This window comes from Syngnathus scovelli, chromosome 14 (genome assembly GCF_024217435.2).
Source record: "Syngnathus scovelli strain Florida chromosome 14, RoL_Ssco_1.2, whole genome shotgun sequence".
Taxonomy (NCBI): Eukaryota; Metazoa; Chordata; class Actinopteri; order Syngnathiformes; family Syngnathidae; genus Syngnathus; species Syngnathus scovelli.
The window spans coordinates 8,736,079-8,761,007 of NC_090860.1; the positions used below are offsets into that span (position 1 = coordinate 8,736,079).

The window sequence follows — 24,929 nt, forward strand, 5'->3', positions numbered from 1 at the left end:
TGTTATCCATCACGATACATTTATTTTGTCATGGTCTTGTAATTAAATACATAGTGTAAGTGCAAATAGTTAGAGTCCGGGGGTCTAGAGAACTACACAGTATAGTAGAATATAGTACAAAGTTGGACAGTTATTCAAACAAGCTTAATATCACCAGATACTCCTTGTCTTCATAGTAGTTGTACAACAGTACCCACAACATAAGCGTGTGTATTGTTCCTTATTGGTATACAAAAGCAAAAACCTACAAATACCACATCTAAGACGCATATATTTAATTAGTTTGTGCTTGGAAACACCAAAAACAAATTGTGTGTGAATATATTATGTATATATAATATTCATTCACACACACCGAGAGAAGCCCCCATCTGCTTACTTGAACATGAAGCAGTGAACATTGGTAGCAGACTGTAAGACTGTGGCCACTTAGCTGTAGTTTTTTTTTTTTTTTGTGCCATACCATACTGTTTGTGGTAAGCACTGCAAAAGCGAAAATGTAGCATGGATTTTCAAAACAGCACGAAAGATATCAAATATTTACCCAAGGCTCCACTTCATGCTTTTTACTTTAGAATACTAAACACAAAAAAAAAAAAAAGGCTTGGCTTTTTAGCTTTTTGAGTCGTGAACTTGTCTACCTAGAGGCATGATGAATGTGTGATTGTGTGTTGTTAGTGTTTACACTGCTCTAGACAGGGTGAATGTTTCTCTAGTGGGATGCTTTTTAGAGAATGCCAAGATGACAAAGCGTGACGCCCTTCTGATGTTGACCGGGCTCTTCAAGCGTGAGCGAGTCTCCTCCGTGAGATGAGCAGGGGTCTACTCCTCCTTTCTCTTTGCCCCGGGAATCTTTGCTTGGATCCTGGACACAGAGAACAAGTAGGAATTGCATGTTTCCCGTAGGATTAAGCTGCTCCATTCTCTCTTTTTATGGTGCTTATGTACATCTTAGCTTTGACCTAATAAGGACAAAGATGGCTGGCGGTCACTCGCCAAAGTGCACTTGTAACTACTATAGTTTTTTGTTTTTTTATCTTACATTTTAATACATAGAAGAGATTATTATTTAACATTTTATGTGCTGTAAGAAATTTCTAGATTAATACTCACTTCCCCACCACAGAGTTGACGTGGGTCCGTATTAGTCCCACATACTGATCTATCTGTGCCTAAGCAGTGGAAAAAAAAAAAAAATTAACAAAACTAATATATCGTTTACAGACATTTTTGATGGCGTAAGGTTGAAAATCTTTACCTGGTGCTTCTCATAGACCACAGGCATAGTGAACATGGAAACCACAGCTGTAGGCACAGAGAATAAAAAGGTGTTAAAATATTCTCAGTCAATGCTGTAACAAAATCACTTAGCTTGGGCTAACTGTGTAAATACCTACATGACACAATTATACAGCAGCTCTTAACACACTGACAAAGACATGCTGCCCTACTTCGGATTACATAAACGCTAATAATAACCTCAGTGTATCCAGCGCACACAAGCACATATTGCTCCCGGTGTGTAGTGCAAAAAATTAAGGTCTCTAAAGTCAACATAGGGTGGAGTGAGACATGAGGTGAGTCAGAGTGACCTCACCTAGGATGAGCAGTGTCAGGCCGTTGAAGAGAGCGCCCACGTAGGTCAGAAGCCACATCAGCACAGCAAACTGGACAGAAAATAAAATGTTAAGATTGTTTTCCTTTCACAGTGGATGATAATGGAATACAAAAGCCCCAAGAGGCAGATCCTTCCGTGAGATGTTTCCACCAAACATGGTCTGCTCGTCACGGAACAGTAAGGCATGATTCATTTCTGAGCTTGCTCACTGGTATGTAACATTAAATGTGTGACAGCAAAGAATTGTGTCACAGGATAACCAGCCAATGATTTAAGACAAGATGTCCAAAGGCTGGCCGGGGGGCCAAAAGCGGCCAGTGTTCAGATCTTCAGGCTCTGACATGAAATTAATGTTTGGCCTGTCAGCACTGTTGACCAAAGCAAAAAAAAATACATGCACAAAAAAACTATTTTCTACTTCGCCAGAGGATGTAGCAGACAAAAAAACTTTCCATCCTTACTTAGCCTGCATAAAACAGTAAACACCATAGGAGCACATGCATTTTTTTTTTTTTTTTAAATCTTGTAGCTATTTTGTCCTTTCCATTTCTGTTTGAACTGGGAATGTAATCAGCCAACTACTGTACTGCTTGGTGGAAACTGATGGTATGCAAACCTTCAAAGAGTCAATCAGATCTTGAACGAGGAAAAGCCTACGCAGCTCCTTCATGCAGGTGTTGGTGTAGAGGAGGATTTTGTCAGCATATTTGCTAACTTGGTCCTGGGACAAAGAGATTTCAATCTCCAGGTAGCCTCTGTATGGACACAAGTACAGAAATGGAGTCAATCATTATGCAGTGCCTTACTTTCTATTTGGTGCAGTGGTGATCGACTCACTTGAAAGGATGCCCCTCATCGGTTTTCTGCACAGCCTGGAGCACAGATTTGTAGATGCGGAAGCTGATGGTGGCAGAGAGGGCAGCCAGGGCTAAGTAGGCTCCGACGCTGACCACGCTGAACTGGGTCAGAGAGAAGAGGAGCAGAAGCGCGCTGCCGAACACGGCTCCTGACTGCTTCACATTCCTCCAGTAGAGCAGGTCAATAGCTGAGGGGGGGCAGACACAAACAGAGTTACGAGCCACAAATGACATAACCTCACATTTTGACATTATTTAATGTACCTGGAAAAAAAACATCTATCAAACAGCTGGAATATGCCATTCATTGGCCACAGCGCTTCCTTATCCAACTATGCGTCACAGGAGTAGTTGTCGCTATATATCTCCATCCAAGCCCCTTTACTGGTTTGAGTACATTTATCACCACTAACACCTGCTTCACTCTCATACGTACACAAACATACATCACATCCAAACAGGCGCCATATTGCACAAGTTGTCCGAGGAGGAGAATTAATGATTGACAAAAAAGAAGCTTAATCGGCATTTTTAAAGATAACGGTTCAGTGTGACAGGGCCACGTTGATAAGCGGTGAGGACTGAAGGATGGCGACAAATCGACACTCCAAAACTGACTTCCACATTTGGTCACTGAGCCCCCCTCGGCTTGTCACCTGGAAATGTAAACATGTTGCCATGGTAACAGCTGCTTTTTATTACCGTTATTTCCATTCCCGCCGTGCTTGATTTGACTACCCAACCAGGCTTTGTCATATCTGTATGCTGGGAATAGTAGAATCGCTCCTGAGGACAATCCCTCCGGTGCCTTTCTCTTCCTCCCCGAGTATTCCAACTGTTTTTTATATGCCTGCTCTAATTTTAGCCATAGAGCTGTGAATGGCATCGTGATGACGGCCATCTTTGCTTGCTCCTGAACAGGGATCTGTGGATTTCTAAGAGGTCCGGCTTTCCCTCGGACTTCTTTGGACTCGTTTTGACAATGTGTACGCATGCTGCCAACGTCCCACCTTCACTTTCTAATGCAACGTATGCAACGTTTCTTGTCAGGAAACAACGAGGTGTTCACATATACCAAGTTATCAGTTGGAAATGGAAAGACAATCGACATGTTTCACCGTCCCTCACTGTGACAACAGCCGGACCTGTTGGAGATGCTGTGAGAACAACACACACAAGCACAGGTGTGTAGCTTCTTTACGTGTTGTACACACACACACGGACACACTCACAGAAGCCAAAGCAGCTTTACTGAAGCCACGGGGTCAGCGCCACACAGCCGTAGTATAGAGGTTAAAGTATTAGCATAGCGCAGCACAAGCGGGTACTGACCTGCGGCTCCCATGGCTGAACAGGGAAAGTGGCAGCTGCTTTATTCACAGACAAAAAGAGAGCATTGAGGGGGGTGCCCCCCCACCCCCTTCCACTACCACCACCACACACACTGCAGTGGAAAGGAGTGACTACAACCACACTAGCCAATCAGCAGCTGTCTGATGAGTGACGAGACTTTAAGGGGGCGTCTATTGGCAAAGAAGCACAATACAATTCAGCAAACGCTTTTCTAAGCTAAGACATCACCACGGCAAACCAACGCATTAATACTACAAGTTAAATTTGTGTTAACATTTAAATTGTAGCATTTGTAGAGATGCACGCAAACAGCGTTTTTTTTTTTTTGGGTGCTCCATCACAATGGCCTGTGCGCCCAACACCTGCCTGATGCAGTTACCATAGCTACGGTGCTTGCTCCATTTTATAACCAGGAGATTGGAGAAAAGGAGGGGACAAAGCAATCCTTTGGGAACAGAGAGAAATTTATTAGAGGCCAGAATCTGGTGGTGACACAGGAACATAACGAGTGCGCGCACCCTGTGAAGATCGAGACGGCCACTCCCTTTTTACCGCGGAACGCAAAGGGACAAAAGCGGCTAACAGCGGCCTCTGAACGGTCAAATGGATTCATCTATATATATCAAGAGATGGAGGAGAGAAAGTCATTCTTAGATTTGGTCTCCTTTTGTACGTACAAATATCCAAATTGAGCAACTGTTTCATTTCGGTCACAAATGTTGTGCAACTGAGGCAGGGCCCGTTAGCTGTTAGCTCCCATCATCATCATACATCTAAAAAAAAGAGCAAGTGATTACCACCCGTGACAAGAAAATGAATCCCCCCCCACCCTCCCCCTTCTCTCTTTTTTTCTGAAGTGAAACTAGTTTAGCCTGACCTCATTAAATCACTGAAGACATCCGTCATCAGCCCAAGTGTGCAAACATGCAATGATGCCAAGAAGTCTTAAATGTAGGACTTGTCCATCCAACTAAGTTAATACTTCAGAATTAATATTCTCAGTGTATTCCAATTTTAGTGTAATTCATCTTAATTCCCACTGCTCTCCTTTTTTAAAAAATATTATTTCTGACTTACACACCAAGACAACTAGGAGTGACTGCATATCACATCACTATATATCTAACTAGCTGTATTATTAATCTAGCAGGTAGGAAATAATCATCAAATACTCTCTGCCATATTTAATATATTTAACGTGGCCTACACTGCATGCACGTGAGATCCTATGCATCATCATCCTATCTTCAGATCCTATGCAGAACGGTTGGAGCGGTTTCTTTTTAAACACTTGTCCACTTTAATATAAGTAAGTCGGTGGTAGCGCGTATAAAATGATGTAATGAAGTCGTCATTTACTTAACGCCACTGGGGCAGAGGCCACGATTTGAAATTTCCTCTGGCTGCGGACGCATCCTATCAGTTATGTCGTTACATAATCAAATTGCTCATGCAGCCAGAGGGCTAATGACAAACTCAGATTCTGCCATTGGAAATATCTCAAATCAGAGGCTAACTGGAAGGAGATAACGATGCACTGTGGAGGAAAGGGCGCCATTTTCTTTCCACAAGCTCCCCCCGCTGGATGTAGCCAGACGGAGGATGCTTTTTTTTTTCTCCCCTTGCCATAGCACGCTCTCTACAAGTATCGCGGTCGAGCAGATAGGGCTGATGTAACCGGGATGGGTGTGCCCTGGTTACCATGGCGATAGTCTGTCAGTGATGGCCAAATGCTCGTCGCATACAAAAAAGGCATCATGCCTAATGTAAAAGCGGCACCTTTGCACGCGTTCTACATTTGAAATGTTTTTGCGTCCGCAAGAGCAGCGTGTCGTTACGTATGCAGTTTAATCTTATCGCTCTAATCGCTCCTTCCCCCCCCCCGTTTTGTGTAACACAATTGATTGTGTCATTGGGGTGTGTCTGTACGAGCTAGGTGACATTGTTGTGTTCCCCGTTTAGCTGATACGGTGGCTGATGCGCAAAGCACACTCCAAAATATACATTTAAAGAAATTTGAAATATTTACGTTCATGCAAGATAATACTGTACATAGACACAGATAAATTTAAGCAAGTACCCTGGCCCTTCCAGCCGCTCCAGGAGCTTTCCTTCTTTGTCACATCTGCAGCGGCCTGCATGCTGGTAATCGCGTTTATCCGTGTTCTTGCTTGCTCTCTTTCAAAAAAAAATTCTTCTTTGTGCACTTCTTTTGTCACTCGTGCTCACGCTCTCATTGCAGAGAGGGCATGAATGGTAGAGAAAAGGATGTAGGCACAGATAACAGGGAGGGAGGGAGCATGGGAGGGAGGGAGCTAGGAGGATGGATGGCGAGGCTTTCGAGATGCTGCTTGCTGGCAGAGCTCACGCTGATGCTGTGGATCGTCAAATGTGCTTGTGTGTGTGTGTTTGTGGCTAGGGAAGGGGGGAGGGGGTGCAAATTGTAAACATCACAGTTGCTGCTGCAGAAAAGCTGCCATGTGATGATTAGTAGCCAACAGGGATGAGAGGGTGGGGAGGCTTTTGTCTTGAGAGGGGGTGGTAGTCTAGCTTTTCACAACAAAAGCCTCGCTAGTGCCGCCAACAGGCTGTGGGAAGCACAGCAGGTTGATGCATCAGTGACGTCAACGTTTGGGCTTGTTCAGTAACTATAGATTTGATCATTCATTGAAATTAATTGAATTTACAGCCCCACTAAAAAATGACCTTGTTGGTCCATTTTTCATCAAGATAAAAATGTGTCTTGTATAAAAAACTGAAGAATATGATGAACAAATTGATTTTATATTTACTAGGGATGTTTCATACTTGAGTAACTACTGATACCGATACCAAGCACCGATACCACATGTACTTACCATAAATGTTTTTCCCCATAACCAATGTCACCTATTTTAAAGGAATTTGATTTGACATTCATTTATTAGTCCCACACAGGAATAATGTCCCAATATAGTAAATTTAGCTTGAAATTGTGTAAAATGAATGGCAATTTTATTTTCTAATAATATTTAATTTTATAGTCCTTGATTGTAAAACGGTCACAAAGGCTGCTGCCGTGAGATACCTGGGTCTCGGTACTTGCCCTTTGATGGTTGAACACAACTGACCCTGCCTGACCACTTGTGCAGACATTATTTATGGTTGCGCTGAGCTATTCAAGTAACCAGTTTCCACTATGACTCACCGAGTGGTTCTTCTTGAATAATGCAGATGGAGGGAGACACATGCATTGTGCATTCAAGCTTAAGCACAATACTCCTTCTTTATTGCCTTGAAGAGGCGTCTGTGTTACAGACTCCCCCCTCCCAAACAAAGGCAACTGCAAATAGAAATAAAAATATATGCGAACCTGAATATAAGAAAAATTGCACAGTCACCGTGAAGTCATCAGCGACAAAAAAAAAAAAAAAAACCACTCCCTTGATGGAGAGTCTAGGTTCCTCTCAGAGCCCACCCCCTCCCCTGCAGGCAACCACACCTCACACCTTCTGTTCACTGCAGCCTCCACTCTGCCAACACCCACAATCGAGTCGAAAAAAAAAAAACAGATTCTCTGAGCCAGACGGAACGTGCTCCCCCATCAGTGTTGCTATGGCAACTGGGGATGAAGCACCAGCCTCTCTGCTGCTGAACAAAGACGCACTGCGCCCTCTAGTGGTGTACAAACAGACATGTGACCTGATTGTTGGGGGTTTTCTTGTTTTGTTTTGTACAGTATTTCCAGAACCTTCTCACTCCAAGTAAACAACAGACAGAGCTATATCAGAAAAAAAAGAAATACTTTACCTCAAGTCAGACCTGCAAGTATTACAAGCACCCATTAATTATATATTTTCACCTTTTGTTTGAAGAGGAAGCCTCCAAACAGAAAACATTTCCTTAGGCATCAAACAATATGAAGACTAAATGCCGCAAGGCACCTTAAAAGTCTGTCCCACTTTTGAGATCATCGGATTATGTACACAGAGAGAGGATGACCAATCGTGGGCAAACTACACATTCTAACGTTAAATGTGCAGCTTGGACCGAATGAACTCCATCTGACAGTGACTGCCATGTTTGCTTGACTTAATCCCAGGATTTAAAACAGTCAAACAAACAAGGGTCCAGATGCTGCCCGCTGCACCATCCCAACAATTCGAATTTACACTTGATGCCTCATTCTTGGCATTCTAGTCTGATAAGACAGTTTGATGTCTCCTTCTTTTTGCATAGTCAGGATGTGGATCAATGCAATTTAACTCTTTTGAATCTAACACTAGGGGGAAGCAGATTCACAGCAAGGACTTCACATGCAAGAGGTTATTGTTAAATATTCAGCTCTGATGAGGTTGTCTCTAAGGCAGTGTGCTCCTTTTATATAATAATATGCTTTGACAGTACTTGCAAATTGTAGCCCTTTGTGTTCATGTTACACAAGCGTGTACTTTTGAAGAGCCGCCGCACATTCACGAGGCTGAACCCACCACATAGACCTCATTGAGTGTCTTTTAAACTAGCATACTGAATAGGATAGAGAAATTACCTGCATTTTAGAATTAGGCCAACATAACAAAGCAAAAGAAGATGAAGAAGACACACAGTGTATACACACTCACCTTTTTGTTTGTTCAAACCTTCCAGGAGGTAGGAAGCCGGCGATTTCCCGAGATCCACTTTGTCGTCATTGGTCTTCTTGTCCTCTAGATTGAACTTGTCTGGACGCACCTCTGGGGGCACAGTAGCAGTCGGAGGCTTGGGCTTGCTCAGGCGCTCGTCTTCCGCTTTGATCTTGTCTGTGACCGGGGGCTCGGCTGGTACGCTACGGACGGTAGGGACACTGGCAGCCAGGGGAGAGGGAGGGCTGGGTCCCACATTAGGGCCTCCGACACCTTGCTCCCTTTTCGGACTTTCTTCAGATGCGGACTCGATGAAGAGGTCGCTGTCGAGCTCCGCCTCTCTCTCCTCGCGCAGAATGCTGTAGGCCGCTGGGGTGTGGTTGCCAGCCGGGCCAATACCAATCTTGGAAACAACCGGGGGGCTGTCAAAGGGGCTGCTGGACTGGTTGAAGGTGCCCTTACTTTTAGGTGGCTCGGCAAACGGGTTGCTACTGGCCTTGGGAGGCTCCTCAGACACTAACTCAATCTCGGAGTCGCCAGACTCTGCACTGCTGCCATCCTGGTCCCTGTCACTGAACTGAGGGCCAGGACTATGTTTGGGAGCTGAAGACTTCACTGGGTCAGCCTTGAACGCATCATGGGAAGGGAATTCTTTTTCTGCAGAAAAAAAGTCATTCATAAATATGTGAAACATAAAGTACTGTCAAGAAAGGGATGGGCAAACGTGCTCAAGGGCCCCTTTTTTTATTTTTAAAACTGACAGATAGGGAAGATCAGTTTATTTTAGGAATTAAATGAAATAATTCTCATGCTTTAAGTATATTTATAATTCATTGAATGTACCACTTGAATCAAATGCGTTTACTTTTTCTATTTCTTACTACAACTAAAAAGATAAATGAATTCCAAATAGTACAGCCCATTCATGCTGAATGTGGACAGAAGTAGTGGGACACCTGGTTGCAGAAGAGCAAAAAATAGAACTTGTGCACTGTTTTTGTAAGATTTTCAACAACTTAGATTTGTTGCGTGTGTTTGGTTCATGTCGAAAATTTGTGTGGTCAGAGGTCAGGTCACTGATGGACCCGAGGGTCGGCTTTACAATCTGTTCCACTTAATCCCGAAGGTATTAATGTGTTTTCTTCCACACCAAAGTCATCCAAGCATGACTTTAACAGCTAGACAGGAGCTTAAAACTGCTCCCACAAACGAAACAATATCCCAAGACTACTAGGCAATATGTGTGTGCTTTGCTTACGTGTAGGTGAAGCGTTGGGAGTGGAGGCGGGGCTCTCATCCTCTGGTTCTGACAGGGTCACCGTGGGGACCCCCTGCAGGCCCACACTGAGCACATTCTCACGGTCACTCCCAGTGGTAGGAGGGGGACGCTGCTGAGGTTCGGCCTTGGATACCGGAGCCTGCGACTCGGTCAGGGTGATCTTCACGGGGCTGGCTGACTGCGGCGTGCCTCCGAGGTTCCGGTAGGAGCGGTAGTCCGACAGCTCCTCGTCAGACGGCTCCTCCACATAGGGGAAGGAGTGGGACCCCAAGGCTGAACCGAGGTTCTCATCTTCTTCCTCATCTTCTCTTCCAAGGTTCTTATCAATGTAGCTACCCAGAGAGTCGGGGCCGGTTGATCCTGCGTTCACCAGGCTGTGCAGCGCCCCCTGCTGTTGGTCGTGGCGATCATCCCCGTGGCTTATGTCCATGTAGTTGTAGGATTCTGTCTTTTCTGAACCCATCAGAGACTTGGGCATGTCGTTGGACGGGTCGGACATGCTCTTGGTGCTGGAGCTGAAGTCGTACGTGTCAGTGGAGAAGTGGTCCAGGACGGGGGATCCAGAGGAGGCCTTCACGTTGTCAGACAGGTAGGAAGATTCTCGACCTGATGTAAAGCTCTGATTGGATAGCAAGGAGGTGTACACGTCACCGTCATCATTCATGGGCTTCCTAAACAGGCCTGACATTGGGTCACCTATGCGTCCAACCAGAAAAAGAAGTGAATTAGAGAGATAGCTACTAAAATGGAGCTAACTTAAAAAGATCTGATGCCACTCTGTCACATGGTTCTTAATGTCATAATACGCTCTCGCCAGACTGAAAGCATGGAGCCGCACTTTTGCAGCCCAGCGAGGCAGCACTAACAGAGGCTACTTGTGCCCATGCAGTGGACAAAGACTGATTGTTCAGCCACCAAAACCAACAAAGCCACAACCAAAGTCTATTCTAAATCATGCACATCAGTAATGTCGTCCCCTGTCACAACAAAAATAAATGCATGTACACTGGCTACTCACCTCCTAAAGGTTCTTTACCTGATACATTAGGTTAAGGATGTACAAGACTCTTTTAAAAACTCTCTATTGATAAGTGCAGTGACTTTCCTCATCACCCTGTATTAGGTCCAACACTCGACCGGTCATGCGTAGGGTCGACAATCCCTAGCCATGCTCATAGCAAATATAAACCCAGCAACCACTTATACTAATATTTGGATTGCGCTGTGCACAAGTCTCGCTAGCCCCTCCTCCTGTCCTCTAGCCCCCGCTTCTTCCCGTGCAGGGGTGGGGCTATAAATAGTCTGGCTCCAGCTGCTGGGCTTGGATGATGGGGAGAAAAGATTTAAAACTGTCGCCTATGGGTTAGCAGCAGAAGGAGGATGCAGAGTGAAATGACAGAGGAGTCAACAATTCAAGACCGCCCTCCCTTGCTTCCTTTCTAAAAGCCTCCCCGCCCTTCCTTTCTCCCTTTGTCATTAACAATACACCGCTGCGCGTGCCCAAAGGCGGTGATGAAGAATTTCAGACACTTAAGCCTTTGCTTAATGCATAGTTGTGGCCATACTGTGTAGACTTGATGGCGTTGGTTCAACACAAACGCCCTTGATATGATGCCAGGGCACATCAACAAATAATCCTCTTTATTCCAGATCCCCTCAGCCATCACCCTGGCAACGCCTTCATAATCTAGCACTTGATTCAAAACACTGACAAATTCTTCCTCCACCTCGGCAGATGTGGGAAGCACTCGGAGCTACTACACGGCGAGAAGAGAGGTGATGTGTGATGCCCTGAACGGCCACTAATCTGAGTCAGGCCAAAGTGTGGGTAAGACCCCCCTTCCTACTCCTACCACCTCCCCCTGTTCTCGCCACCTAGCACAACAACTCAGCGGGTGTTGCGTAAGTCATCTGCATCAGTGACGAGGTAGAATGCTGGTCCACGCCGGCCATGATGGCGGCGACTCTGTGCTGTTACTCGACAAACATGCGGTGTTGAGACTGGAAATTTTCAATCTGTAGGGACCCACAAGGCTCGGACAAAAGCTTTGCCACACTCGCATGAAATTAGAGGCGACAACAGAGGAATTCTCATTCCGATGCCAACATAATTATGTCACTGAAAGGATGGCCGGGTTAGATAAAATACAAAACAAAAACGTCCTGGCGGATGCTTGGTGAGGGGGCTTTTGTCATTGTGAATTGAATGCGGCCTGACAATCTGTGCTAGGTCACACTCACACGACTCATAGCAAACGCGTACATCCCCTGTTGCAAATTTAATACAAGGGGACTTTTTTTTAAAAATGATTGAAAATAGACGCTAAATTTGTCTGCGGGCTTTTAACTTTCAAAAGAGCAGTAAATGTGCTGCTCAAGGACGATTCAATTACGACATTCTCAACTATGATGTTAGCTTTCAGGAATTTGAATTCTCTCCACGACCTTGTGAAACTAATCTATCTCACAAAGGCCATCTGTGCCTTTTGCCATGCGGCTAATATGCCAGCAATTTATTACTCTGGCTTTCAAGAGAAAATGTAGAAAATTTTAGCATGCAAAGTTTTGAAAATCAGCCTCAAATGCAACTGAGTGACCCCTGTTTAACACAGTTCTATTCACTATTGATGCTCCTTCATTGATACTATTTCGAGTACCTGGTCAACCACCAAGAGTCACAATGTGATTGTGCAGGGAGGTGATGTCATATAGGATTCCTTTACAATCAGCATGTTACTCAAACGTGTAATGATTTCTAGTTTAGCTTAATGTAGCCACTTACTATCCCATTTACATACAATGGGGATGATGGCATAAAAGCAGGTACATGCAAAATGACTTTTATAGGTCAATAAGAAATAGAAAAAAAAAGCAAGGCTGGAAATTATGGACCGAGTTGTATCGATCCTAAACAATAGAAGCATACAATTATGGTAAAAAAAAATAAGCATCACTGCAGGTTACAAGGGGCAGATGATATTGTTCCACTGGCTTAAAGTAAATCAATGTAGAGGCAGTTTGAATAAAAGCTATTTGGGATTTGGTGGCTATGATACTATATTGATTTTTTTTTTTTTGGTGGGTGCATATTTATGGATGAACATGTGTCTGCGCCAAGCTGTCAATTTAATGTACCTTATGATTTCACTTGCATCATCACAAAGCCGACAGAAGGTGTGCCTGCGTTCACTCAAATCACCTCCATCACTATGCAGATGTACTTTTGTGTGAGATAATCACTCTAATCCGATGAAATGTGTTGCAATAGCTTGCGCTGAAATTGACTGGACAGTGGCCACAGCCAGGCATCCGAGGTGAAGGACAGCCAGAAGCATCATATTTCACTTCCTGGCTCTTAAGCATTCGTGGAGTAAATAGGAGCGCATCGAATACTCACACAGGGATTTGATGGAATAAATAAGGCAACGACACAATCTTATTGCACATTTCAACAGAAAACTGCAGAGAAAAAAAAAAAAAGATTGAAATCTATATCGGTCTGGTTACAAATCAATTTCTAAGGCTTAGGGACTTCAGCAAACCCGAGCGATTATTCACAAATGGAGAAAACTGGAAAAAGTCATAGGACATTTTCAAGAGTGGTCGGCCAACCAGAATTACTCTAAGAGTGGAATGGCGACTCATTCCGGAAGTTACGAAAAAGATCCCAGAACTAGAGCCTGATCAATTAATCATTTGGCTGATTTAATTAACTAATAGCTCTTTAAAAAAACGGCAACAATCTGTGGATTTTTGGGTGAATTTTTGAAAGAAAAAATTCAAGACAAAGTCAAAACACAGTTGCAAAAAAAAAGGCTCACTTTACGTTTGCCAAGAAACATTTTGATGACTTTTGACATCACTCCCACCACACCTCCCTACTTCCCTTTTACTGTTTCATCTTATGACAAAGTCCGAAGAGACCTTAGAATGCCCCCTTGGGAGCATGAGCCGAGCTCTCAGCGTGCAGCTAAAAAGCCCAGCGTTGGCTCATGTGAGACCACTAAGTGCTTTTGCGCAGCTGAGACGCGCAGAGAGGAGCCAGACAGGCGTGCAGCAGCCTCACCTTTGTCATCGATGACGACATGCTGACACCATCGCCTGATTCATCCAGTTGGCACATGTAGTGTGGATTTTAAATTGAATCCAAAGCAATGGTTAAATGGTGAGAGAGAGGTGGTGAGACTTTTACATAGGATTAGATATTTTTGGAACGTTCACACGGCAGCTTGACAATTTTTTTATTTTTTTTATTTATGTAAGGAAGAAAAATTATAAAAGAGGAATTGTTGGGCTTCTACACATTTAGACCATCATTAAAATCATGGTAGCAAATAGATTTTGTAGTTGGTGGGGTGAAGTGAAGAACATCTAGGTCAGACGCCGATCGATTATTCAGTCAGGCAATTCTAGACAACTGGACAGGATACAATTTCACTTCGCATGAACCACTCCTTGACAGGTTATTATTTGAGCCAACAATAATTCTCTGGGCATGTAAGAAATAAGAACTTGATCTCCTGAACATCTATTTGCTCAATCTTATGCTTGCTAACCAGCCATCTTATTTCTGTATATTTGATTTTTATTTCAAGTACTGTATGTACTATAAATGATCATATAAATTCAATAAACCACGTCTTTGTATTTGATGAATACAAAGTGCGACATGTCTGTTTGGTCTTAGTGACAGCTGGTGAAATGAAAATGACAGGAGCAGCAGAAGCAGGAAGTAGGCTTCTTTTTTTTTTTTTTTTTTAAACTCCTCATAAATTTTTCAGTGAATGAAAAGTTCCGGGCACCAGTTTTACTTGCTAGCTCTAACAGTGAGCCCACAATTAAAAATAGAAACCGCATTAGACCAAAGAGAAGGATAAACTTAGAACTCAGGAACATTTTTATGTCTTTAGGTATGACTTTCACTATATCAGTTGGAGAAAAAAATGACAATTATCAAGTAAGGTATGCACTTTTACACCATTTGGTTGACCCACATAATCCAAAACAAGAATTTTTGCCTTTGCTAAAAAGTTTTAATAGACAAAGTCAGGTATTATTTTCTCCCTATTATTGTTGTTGGTCAAAGAAGCCTGAAGGTTTTGTGCTAACTGGCTGATATTTTGAACTGATAATTCTCTCAGGCTGAAGAAAAATGAGTCCAAAGCTGGGCATGCTTATGTTTGCACCCAACATAAAAAGTTCACCATAACAAAAGCTCAATAAAAGCCTACTATAACATCTTAACTTGATTTTGGATTAATCGGAGGCACTTGAAATGGTGTCTTATGTACGATGACTCATTCAACATGAGTTTGTGATCGGTTAATTTCAGAAACAGCCACACCCCTCTAATAAAAGGGTGGGTACACAACATAATTCCAGTTAATTATGTTGACTTCGCCTCGCGAAGGTTTTATTTTTTAAGTTGAGTTGTTGGCCGTCATTAGATAAATATGGATTCTAAACAGACGCAGTACAGGCCCATGCTGTTATTGCATATGCTATTGGTTGTATAATTGTGAGGTGACACGGATTAAGTCAAGTAAGTCCCTACTAAAGGCCTAGGTACTAAATGCACCACCCGTCACTGTTTTTTAAGGCAGACTTTTTTGATGCAGTCTGTTGCTTAATTGTTCAGTTTTCCATGCAGTAAGGATGGGTAATGTTGCGTCCTGTGATTGTATGTGTAGGCCTGCAGCAGTGATGTCAGTTCATGGTCATTGCATGGTATGGTAATGCTGATGCATGCTGCAAAGTTGCATTGTAAGCAAGCATTGGTTACAGAAAGTACTTGTTAACCTTATGTTGTCCTGTTTACGGATTTATTTAATTAATATTTAGGTAAACTGGTTGCACCAACTGCCGGCCTTACCTGTAGATGCAGTTTCCATAGCAACGGGGGGCCTTTTCCCATCGTCCTGGTACGGATGAAATTGTCGATCCAGGTCGTCGGCCGCCTCGCCGCCCCTCGGCTTCACTTCATCGCGAAGCGAAGCCGCGTTGCCAAACATGCGGCCGTAGTCGTCGCCGAACCAGTTGCCCTCCGAGACGAGCTCGTCGGTGGACTGCGCGGACATGCTCGAGCGAGTGTGTGTTGTTTGTATTGAGTTGGCTTGTATGCGTGAAGCAAACACGCAGCAATGCGACGTCTGGCAGCCGGAGTGTACGTAAACGCGTCCTCGGATGAGGCGGTGCGCGCAGTCGGGGAGCAGCAGGAGAGAAGCCGGTGCACGATTCTTTTAGTTCACTGCTTGCTCCGTTAGTGACGTCATGGTCGCCGGGTGGCTCAAGGTTGCCACGATCAAATACGAGCCACCTTTATTATGGCGTATGAAAATGGCGCGTGTGTAGTATTGATAAAAGTAGTGAACATATGTTTTAAAATAATTACAATAAATAATTGTCACTGTGGTGGAAAACTATAGCCGTGTGGCGCCCTCGTGTGGCCCATCTGTGGATGACATCTTTCAAAATGGCTCCTTAGCAACCAGCAGACAGAAGGCCAAAACATGACAATAGTGGGCAGGAGGACGAGTCGTGTTTTTGGACTAAAGGTATGCAACTGACAGACGGTTCTGTCCTGTAAAACCTCACTTTATTGTCATAAATTAATAACTACCTACATGATTACGTTGTGTTGCATTTCTGTTTGCTTTAATTACAAACTTTGCATGACTAACAAACGTACGACGGCAGCGAGGCAACCACTGACCTACATTTGCAACCTAAATTCTCATGTATTTTATGAAATTATATTAATTCATTCCCGTCAGCCGAATCTTGTCATTTTGGAGCGTTTGTTTACCAGTACTCGATTGTCATTTCAGAGCTGAAGCTATGAAATGAGGAAAAAACACACCTCTAGCGATCTGCACACATTAATACATTCAAAAAAAATTATATGATGAATTTTATAAGAGCAATATTAATTCTTACCTGTTCCAGAAATATGCGGCACAGATTCATGCTGTCAGATTGTATTGATGCGATAGTGGTTGTATTAAAAGTTGGCATAGGTTGGGAAAGTTGGGAAGACTCCGGTAAATGAAATATAGTCATCCTACCCACGCGGTGGGCTTCGTTGTGACGTCACTCTTCAGTTGTCATGTTCTTTTCCATTCACGTTTCTGTGACGTCATGAAAGCAAAAGCCAACACGTATTGCGCGATTAATGCTTGTGACGTCATCTTATATTTATCCACTTCAGCTAAAGTGATATACTGGCTTACTGTCTTTTTATATCGGTTTTGTTTAAGTCAGTTAAATTGGTTCTAATCAACTACTGTACAGTTTAACTGGATGGCCACAGAAACTTAAGAGTAAAAGAATGTGTTATGTATTAATGTATACACAACTTAAAAGGTGTGGTGGAATAAATGATTTTGAATGTCCGCATCAGATCACATTAATTAAAAGGTTTTTTTTTAGACAGGAATTGTTTAGTCTTGTATTAACAAATGGTTTTATTATCAGATGCAGTCAGCTTCTGAGAAGAAGGGTACAGCACGAAGATGTAGAAAACCACGCTGTGATGAGGAGGTGGTCAAAGAGCTGGTCAGTATAAGAAAGTATTTTTTTTCCAAAAATTGTTGATGATCTACAATGTGATGCAATAGTGATTCCCATGCCAAGTGCTCGTGTGCCTGCCATAAGTGATCTATATATTTTTTCAGCATTTTATCTTTAAAATAGACTTTGATCAAGCTAATTTTGTTACAGTAAATTAATTAGCTCCATTTCCCAACAGTGCATGGCCAATGGGCTTTCCTTTGCCGACCTAGCTGAAGAGGCTTCCAGCGTTACCTCCCTGGAGGTCATCTTGAGTGGTTTTCCTCGGATGGTTGGCCTTTCCTTCTTCCAAATGCTCCGCCATCTTAAAATACTGGGTCAGAACATAAAGCGCATCGAAGGACTGGAAAACTGTCCTTTACTGCAAGAGCTCTGGGTAGTCGAGTGTAAGCTGACTGTGAGTTTCTATCTCTAACTCTTGACTCTAAAAAGAAATGTTACTCTGCAGTAATCTGGTGCACATTCTGAATATTTTCCTCCCATTATCTCTGACAGAAAATATCTGGACTGCAGCATTGTCTTGAGCTGAAGAAACTCTACTTATATGACAATAAAATAAGTGAAATAAAGAATTTAAAATTGCATGCCAGCATAGAAGTCCTGTGGCTCAACAATAACTATATCTCTCAGATACAGGTTTGCAGAAGGTCAAACTTTTATAAGTCATCTTTCGAATCACAATCTTCTCGTATGCAATTACGGTTTTCTTTTTTTCCATCACTCTCAAGGGCTTGAACACTCTCCAGAACCTTCAAGATTTAAACCTGGCAAACAATAATATTCACAAGATCGGTAAGCTATATACTCTTATTTGTGAAGTTGACCTGAAGGTGAAATAAAAATACGTGAGTGTTTTTTTTCTCCCCCACTTGCACTCCTTTTAAGGGAACAGCCTTGTGAACAATGTCAACATTCATACTCTCAATCTTTCCGGCAACAAGATTAACTCCTTCAAGGTAGGACAGCTAAAAAAATATTACAATTCTTACTCGTTAAAAGACATTACTGTAAACTGTAAGCTCAGTCATTGTAAGTTTGAGATAATGCCTGCAATATGGCAGGAAGATTTTGTTGAGAAGAATCAATTTTATTTCATTTTCCAATTATTTGTGCCTTTATGTGAAAGACTTTTTTAGTTTTGTAATCCTCTTGAGGATTCTTTTCCTTGAGATGTTCTGACTGGAGATATGCACAAATAGTTTTAAGCCAAGATTTGTATGTACATTATCGAATTGTGTTACATCTTGTAGAGCAGAACAAATATGTGCTTTTTGTTGTCTTAGGAGCTCACTTGGCTATCCTGTCTGCCCCGACTAAAAGATCTGGCGCTGAGTGACTTCATGTCCACGCCAAACCCAGTTTGTCAGCTGTGTAATTATGCCACACACGTTATGTACCACTTGCCCTCGCTCTTTTTTCTCGACACCTATGACGTCTCCAACACACAAATCACGGATGTAGCCGAGGTACTGAAAAGTCCAATTTGAATAAATGTAAATTTGAAATATTATATGATGTGGGTTTTAGCTTTACAGCTTAGTGATGAGTGATGAGCGCTAATGATTATTTTAATGAATTTTTTTTCATTTTTTTAGTCTACTGTGATGAAGAAGATGATGTTTTACAATATGCGTGCACGGACCCCTCGGAGGAATCTCACAGAGACGTTGTTGCGTCTTCTCAAAAAGAAAAACGCCTCGCTGGAGTCACCTAAAGAAAACATTCGGTCACTCAATTACACCTTAAAAAATGTAGGTACGCCTCGCTTCACGAATGCCATAAGAGTAAATTATTGATTTGGAATCCTTGCCGTGCATCCCCAGCTTGAACTTTGTCTTTGTAAGAAGCCTGTAGAAGATGCACACAGTCACCTAAAGGAAGATTTAAGCACCAAAGGTGACAGCTGTGACCCCTCTGCAGAGCAAATACTGAGAAAGATTGAACTACTACAGCAGAGACTGGCTATTTGGACCAGGAGGCTGCATGAGTTAGTTTGTGTAGTCATACTTATAGTTGACAAAATGTCAACCTTTATACATTTTCTCCACCTACAGTGTGTCATGTTTTCAAAGTATAACATTGTCACGCTTTGGCTTTCTTCAGAATTGAAAGCTGGCATCAACACAACGTATCCCAAGCGACAGAATTGATGGAGGACACTGTGCACTTTATGTCGACAGAGCTCCACAGTGTTGGAAATATTCGCATGGAGGAAGGCAGCTCCACCGACCCTTGGTACTGTACTTATGTGTTATTGCCGCTAATAAACATGCGTATTCCTGTTCACCACATATGTTTTCTTACGAGCAGGTTCACTTCCTGTTGCGACCTCCTACTCTCTCGTTTTTCCCTCTCCGATTACATGAGTTATGGCGTCACTGGCATTAAGATCAATAGAGTGGTCCGCATTCACAACAGCGGGCTGAGGCTTCGCTTTAAGGATAAACTTCAAAAACTGCTGGCCAGGGAGGACTCTGGCACTTTGGTAAAGTAAGTCAACAGCCACTTAGAATAAAGCAAACCTGTATTTTATTTTTTTTACAAATATTGTTTAATGTAATAATTTCACACAGGAATTACAAGCAGATGCTTGAGCACTTGTTCTACGTGGGTGACTCGGACCACAACCGTGAGGACGTGTTGAGCGTCATGGAGGAAGGTTTCAAATCAGCAAAAGAATATAAGGTGCTGTACGTTTTACTTTGCAATCAGAAATAAAATAAAATAAAGTTCTGACAGTGTTTTTCCCTTAAAACAGGCCCTTGGTAAAGAAGCAGCAGTGCCTTTATCCAACAGCCTGATTGTGAGCGAACAGCCAAGAATTGAGTATTCTTTGCGTCGTGTTGAGCAAGAGGGCGCCAATACAAAAACAGATGAAATCCCTTTCAGATCTGGTGTGTGAATTTGGTTCGGCATATGAAATCATCGTAGCTGTAAGCAACTCTGGGTAAATGCTACATGTTTATCCTGTAGGGAGAATTATCGTTGCCAAAGTGTTCCTGGGCCACAGCGCTCCTATCAGAGAAGGCGAGCTGGTGCACCGAAGAGCCTATCCCAACATTTCGTCTGTATATCGTAGTGTGCACACCAAGCAGCGAGGTACATCACAAATTTCCTACAACTCGAGATTTTTTTGAATTGAGCATACTCATTTATTTATTTATTTTAATTTAGATGGACTACACACTACCATTCCCAAAGGAAGACAGTGGTTTGTCTTTGACAATGACCTGGTCTTGCCCGAGTACATGATTTGTTTTGAATACCTCACCGGAGTAAGTGGCAGTATCTGCATTTAATTTAATAAAGGCATGCTCGGAATAGTTTAGTGTCCAAACATATACAGGGGGGTCCAGTGCCCCTGCGACCCCCCCCTCCTAGCTCTGCCACTGCTCTCACCGCACAAATAATGTTATATATGTAAGGAGTGAGCAACTCCATTTCCTGTCCCAATAATTTTGCCCATATGTTTGTGCAAATGCCCGATTGACATCACTTGGCTTCATTTTGCAAATAGTTACTAACGGTGTGCACTTTTCAAAGGCCAGTGAACAGCCTACATCATTAGACAACTGCATGCAAGTCCTTGACCCTCCAACCTATGACAACTCATTGGATAAGCAAGTCATCAGCATGGAGCCCGTTCTGGAACCGCCGCCCAAGTTGTTGAATTTGAATGCGAAGGTTCTTTTAAATGTGTCCGGTGCCAGGGTCCTCCGTGAAATCACGGTAAGATTTATTATTAGAGTGAAGTTCATGTATTCATGCTGAGCTATTTTTTTACTGTATCTTCACTAAGGTGTTGAACCTTCACAACAACAGCCTGAGCAGTCTTAAGGAGATTTCCTCCCTCCCAGCTCTTCGCCATCTCACCCTCAGCTTCAATGAGCTCACCAGCCTCTCTGACATCGCCCACATGGTGTTGAATCACACAAGTCACAATCAAGAGCTGTTGTGAACTAACATTCAATATTAATTCTATTCTAATTATATCTCCCTTACCAGCCCAATCTTGAGTTTTTAGATGTTAGCTTCAACGAGCTTGTGAGCCTTGAAGGTCTCCAGGGGTTAAAACAGCTCAACCATCTTGATGTTAGCTGGAACAAGTTGAGCAACGCCAGCCAAGATTCCACTGTGCTCAAAAAACACACACCCGCCCTGCAGATACTGGAAACACAACACAACCCATGGAATAAGGTGCGTACCTGTAATATAATAAAAATAGTATCAACAAAACTTGTCCAGATAGAAAGAGTGTATGCTAAAAGTTACTTTGTTCCTGGCAGCTGGAGGAAGTCCGAATGACCATATTAAGCTTTGTGCCGACTCTCAAAAAACTGGACAACACACCGGTTACTGAGGAAGAAGTCGCTGATGCTGTTCACAACACGACAAAAAACGTTATCAACCAGGTTAGCATTCAGGACTTATAAATGCTTCTCTTTGACTGACTCCAACATTGAGTATGGTAGATATATTTAACAACTTCTTCTTTTGGATTGTCCGTGTCACATTGTAATTGTTGTCAAATGTTCAGTCTGATTCAGATGTGGCAACATTTTAAAATGGATAAGCTTATGTCATTATTCCGCCCCAACATAAATACGAATAACCTTGGGATAAACAGAGCAATAATTAAAGAACTGGTTTCTGAATTAAATACTTGTTAGATAGAATCTTGGGGAAAAAGTTGGCAGATGATGATAGTAATGCTTGCTATTTCTCTGCTGGCAGGAAATGCTTATTGCTTGCTCAAATACCAACAACGCACGTCCCCGTTGTCTCAGCCTGGTTCAAACAACCCAGCTCCTCTCGGAGTTCATTTTGTCACCCAGAGAAATAAGCCAAGACCTGGAACCGGACTGGGTCTCAAAGGTCAGTCCAATCAGTCATCGAAATGTTCCACGCATTCAATCTACTAATGCTAATGATGGCTGAATTTGGAACAGATAACTTCCCTGAACCTCGACAATCAGAATATTTGTAAGATGAGCCATCTGGATGCCCTCGTCAACCTGCGCTGGGCTTCGTTTAATAATAATTTCATCTGTGAAGTTGAAGGTCTTGATTACTGCCTTAATCTGGAAGAGCTCTTCCTTAATAACAACAGCATCAGCACATTCAGCGGTTAGTCACACCGTGGACTTTGTGACAAAACAACACTTGCGACATAATATTTCAACACTTGGTCTTTTCATCCTCCAGGTCTCTCACATCTACAGAATTTGAGCAAACTCAGCATGGATGGAAATCAGCTTTCCCATCTTGATGCCATTGTCCTCGACCAGCTCCACAATTTGACCTTTCTGTCTCTGGAGAACAATGTCATCACTTCTCTGCATGGCATCGACAGATGCTCTGCGCTTCTGGAGCTCTATGCCGGCAACAATGATATTTCTCTGTCTAGGGATATCTACTATCTCAAGGTGACTTTGTGATTTAAACACCCACACACACACACAGAAGAAAAGAAAATGAACTTTTACTCATCCAGGTCATGCACCTATGGTTTTCCAAAATACATGTGAAGCGAAAACGTTTTCTTTTCTGTCAAATATCTTTATCTAATTCAAATGTAAATGATTAATAAAAAACAATCTAATTGCATGTTTAAATGGAGTTCCAACATTATTATTTATATACCTTTGTCATCTCAGTTGTAAAATTATCTTTTGATAATTATTATACATTGATTATTTCAAACGTCACACATTGTCTAGTTCCACTTGCTCTCTCACTCACAATTATAAGAAAAAAAAGATTTATTGTTTGTGTTTTTAGGTGTTGGAAAACCTCATCATCTTGGATCTGTACGGGAATCCGTTATCAGAGAATTTAAAGAACTATCGTATTTATGTGGTGTTCCACCTGCCGTCTCTGAAGGCCCTGGATGGAAGTGCAGTGGTACGTAGCAACAAAAAGGATGGTGGACAGTAGAATCGGTTCCATTGTCATCAAGCGCGTTGTTTTATCCCCCCAGGATGCAGCCGAATGTGAAAATGCAAAGGCTATGTTTGGAGGACGACTCACACCGGACTTGGTAGCTGAGAAATTGGGTCATTCCCATTACGGCAACATCAACTACCTCACGCTGAACTCCTGCTCCATCAGGTGGTCTTTTCACATCAGCTGCATTGTTGTACATGGATTTTTGAAGACAGGATTGATTTTGAAAAAATATATATTTTCCCCAATAGGAGTGTGGACCTGTCTCCTACAGACCTGTTTGTCAACCTACACAGTGTCAACTTAGATCACAACAACCTTACCTGCTTCTCAGGCATAATCCACCTACCCAATGTCAAAGTACAAACAAGAGGAATCTCCAATATGGCAACGTTTTAAGGACAGGGCTAAATAATTAATATTTTTTTGTTACTTTCTTCCAGATCCTTTCTTTAAACTACAACCGCATTGAGTCCATCCTACCGAGGCAGAAGACATTTCTCACAAACAGGCAGATGTTACACAACAAAGTGCACTCCAGTGGCTATGGTCAGCAGACCTTATGCAAAGGGAGCAGGTAATGTTAGTTTTATGTTGTCGATTCAGAGAATCTGTCTAGTAGGAATTCATCATTATTATTTTCAACATTATCTTGCAATCATTAAAGCTTTCGCTTATCCTTTGGTTTCTCTGTGTAACCGGTAGGGGGCAGCACTTACCAGCAAATGGTGATGGTTTTCACTCAGTTGTACTTAAACTTGAATTGAAAAAATAATGAAGTACACTGACATAACCCAAAACACTTCTAAAAATGTGTTGGGTCTTTATAGCAAAGAAATCTTTATATAAACTGCTTGTCGCCAGGAAAGCGTTTACATGTTTTATTGTGAGTAGGTGTTGTGTAAAAAAAATCAAAACATCCTACCTGCTGTGATTTTTCTTGAGGCATTTCATTCTGTCATTTTGGTGAAATAAGGCAGCGGGAGGGAGAGGGGAGTATATTCAAGTCGAGCAGTTACAAAAGCCTCTTTCACTTTGTAAAGGCACATTGCAGCGACCATCATCCTGGAGCCTCTGATGAGCAGCTTGGAGGTGCTGCATTTGAGTCACAATGGCATCTCCAATATGGCCAATCTGGAGCTCAGCAGGCTCACCAATCTTAAAACGCTCTTCCTTCAAGGTAGGTAAAAGTGCACTGGCTTCCTGCCTGTGAAAAGGTAAGCAGCGAAACAGTAAACTCAAAGCCAGGTGCACGCTGGCGCTCGAACAAAAGAGCCAGTGACTTTCTTTACAACAGCTTTTGATTGGCTTTCATTGAGAAGCGCTCCATCATGCTGATTGGTGCCACAAAGGCCACTTTGCTTGTCACCCCCCATATGAAAACCTCTCAGAATTGTTACTTATTTTACTGACTTGTTCAACACCAACAAACAAATAGCAGTGAATGTTTTCTCGCCTTGTCGTTTTTTTTTTTTGTTGTTGTTTTTTTTACTCGGCGTGGCTGTTTGACTACACGACTATGCCATTATCGTATTCAGAAGAATAATGTTGCCATTGCGGAGATGGAGGCCATAAGTGATGTTATGATGCCCTTGATAGTAAACTAGTTTAGAGTGAACCAAGACAAATTAAACAACAAATCAATTCTGCGCATGAATTCAAACTGCACAATGTTAAAGTCACTGTCTTTTCAGTTTCGCACTTTA

At 42.5% G+C, this 24,929-nt stretch overlaps 2 protein-coding genes across 7 annotated transcripts in view; one reads left to right on the forward strand and one right to left on the reverse strand.

The window, feature by feature from the left end:
- On the reverse strand, positions 1 to 16,775 carry rtn1a (reticulon 1a). 4 transcript variants are annotated; one of them, XM_049739793.1, is made up of 9 exons: positions 16,645 to 16,775; positions 9,688 to 10,404; positions 8,430 to 9,086; positions 2,456 to 2,663; positions 2,235 to 2,373; positions 1,598 to 1,667; positions 1,259 to 1,305; positions 1,114 to 1,172; positions 1 to 865 (listed from the first exon to the last, which is right to left on the reverse strand). In XM_049739793.1, the coding sequence occupies exons 2-9, from the start codon at positions 10,394 to 10,396 to the stop codon at positions 823 to 825; spliced, it is 1,932 nt and encodes a 643-aa protein (XP_049595750.1). In that variant the 5' UTR covers positions 10,397 to 10,404; positions 16,645 to 16,775; the 3' UTR covers positions 1 to 822. The 4 variants fall into 4 exon arrangements, with proteins under 4 accessions (XP_049595750.1, XP_049595749.1, XP_049595751.1 ...); XM_049739792.1 differs by lacking the exon at positions 16,645 to 16,775 and adding an exon at positions 15,581 to 15,945; XM_049739794.2 differs by lacking the exons at positions 8,430 to 9,086; positions 9,688 to 10,404; positions 16,645 to 16,775 and adding an exon at positions 5,909 to 6,236.
- lrrc9 (leucine rich repeat containing 9) overlaps positions 11,092 to 24,929 on the forward strand; it is a 19,167-nt gene continuing 5,329 nt past the window's right edge. The window contains exons 1-27 of one of the 3 annotated variants that reach the window (XM_049739786.2): positions 11,092 to 11,536; positions 17,182 to 17,262; positions 17,456 to 17,674; positions 17,773 to 17,913; positions 18,006 to 18,069; positions 18,163 to 18,233; positions 18,561 to 18,743; positions 18,873 to 19,028; positions 19,101 to 19,264; positions 19,381 to 19,512; positions 19,588 to 19,767; positions 19,851 to 19,962; positions 20,036 to 20,171; positions 20,251 to 20,376; positions 20,452 to 20,552; positions 20,821 to 21,006; positions 21,077 to 21,196; positions 21,283 to 21,474; positions 21,564 to 21,689; positions 22,012 to 22,152; positions 22,227 to 22,404; positions 22,483 to 22,703; positions 23,059 to 23,181; positions 23,258 to 23,388; positions 23,475 to 23,583; positions 23,667 to 23,800; positions 24,267 to 24,403. In XM_049739786.2, the coding sequence (XP_049595743.1) occupies positions 17,182 to 17,262; positions 17,456 to 17,674; positions 17,773 to 17,913; positions 18,006 to 18,069; positions 18,163 to 18,233; positions 18,561 to 18,743; positions 18,873 to 19,028; positions 19,101 to 19,264; positions 19,381 to 19,512; positions 19,588 to 19,767; positions 19,851 to 19,962; positions 20,036 to 20,171; positions 20,251 to 20,376; positions 20,452 to 20,552; positions 20,821 to 21,006; positions 21,077 to 21,196; positions 21,283 to 21,474; positions 21,564 to 21,689; positions 22,012 to 22,152; positions 22,227 to 22,404; positions 22,483 to 22,703; positions 23,059 to 23,181; positions 23,258 to 23,388; positions 23,475 to 23,583; positions 23,667 to 23,800; positions 24,267 to 24,403 (3,664 nt within the window). In that variant the 5' untranslated portion in view covers positions 11,092 to 11,536. Of the gene's footprint in view, positions 11,537 to 16,004; positions 16,263 to 16,926; positions 17,071 to 17,181; positions 17,263 to 17,455; positions 17,675 to 17,772; positions 17,914 to 18,005; positions 18,070 to 18,162; positions 18,234 to 18,560; positions 18,744 to 18,872; positions 19,029 to 19,100; positions 19,265 to 19,380; positions 19,513 to 19,587; positions 19,768 to 19,850; positions 19,963 to 20,035; positions 20,172 to 20,250; positions 20,377 to 20,451; positions 20,553 to 20,820; positions 21,007 to 21,076; positions 21,197 to 21,282; positions 21,475 to 21,563; positions 21,690 to 22,011; positions 22,153 to 22,226; positions 22,405 to 22,482; positions 22,704 to 23,058; positions 23,182 to 23,257; positions 23,389 to 23,474; positions 23,584 to 23,666; positions 23,801 to 24,266; positions 24,404 to 24,929 lie in introns of those variants that run through there. The other 2 variants (XM_049739785.2, XM_049739787.2) reach the window with 2 other exon arrangements.

Excerpts from the sequence above, each read along its gene's own strand:
- rtn1a (XM_049739792.1), bottom strand. The coding sequence starts at position 15,785 with ATGTCCGCGCAGTCCACCGACGAGCTCGTCTCGGAGGGCAACTGGTTC. Across the intron at positions 2,374-2,455 it reads GATGAGGGGCATCCTTTCAA|AGGCTACCTGGAGATTGAAA; the intron begins GTGAGTCGATCA and ends GTGTCCATACAG. Across the intron at positions 866-1,113 it reads GTCAACTCTGTGGTGGGGAA|GATCCAAGCAAAGATTCCCG; the intron begins GTGAGTATTAAT and ends CTCTGTGTCCAG.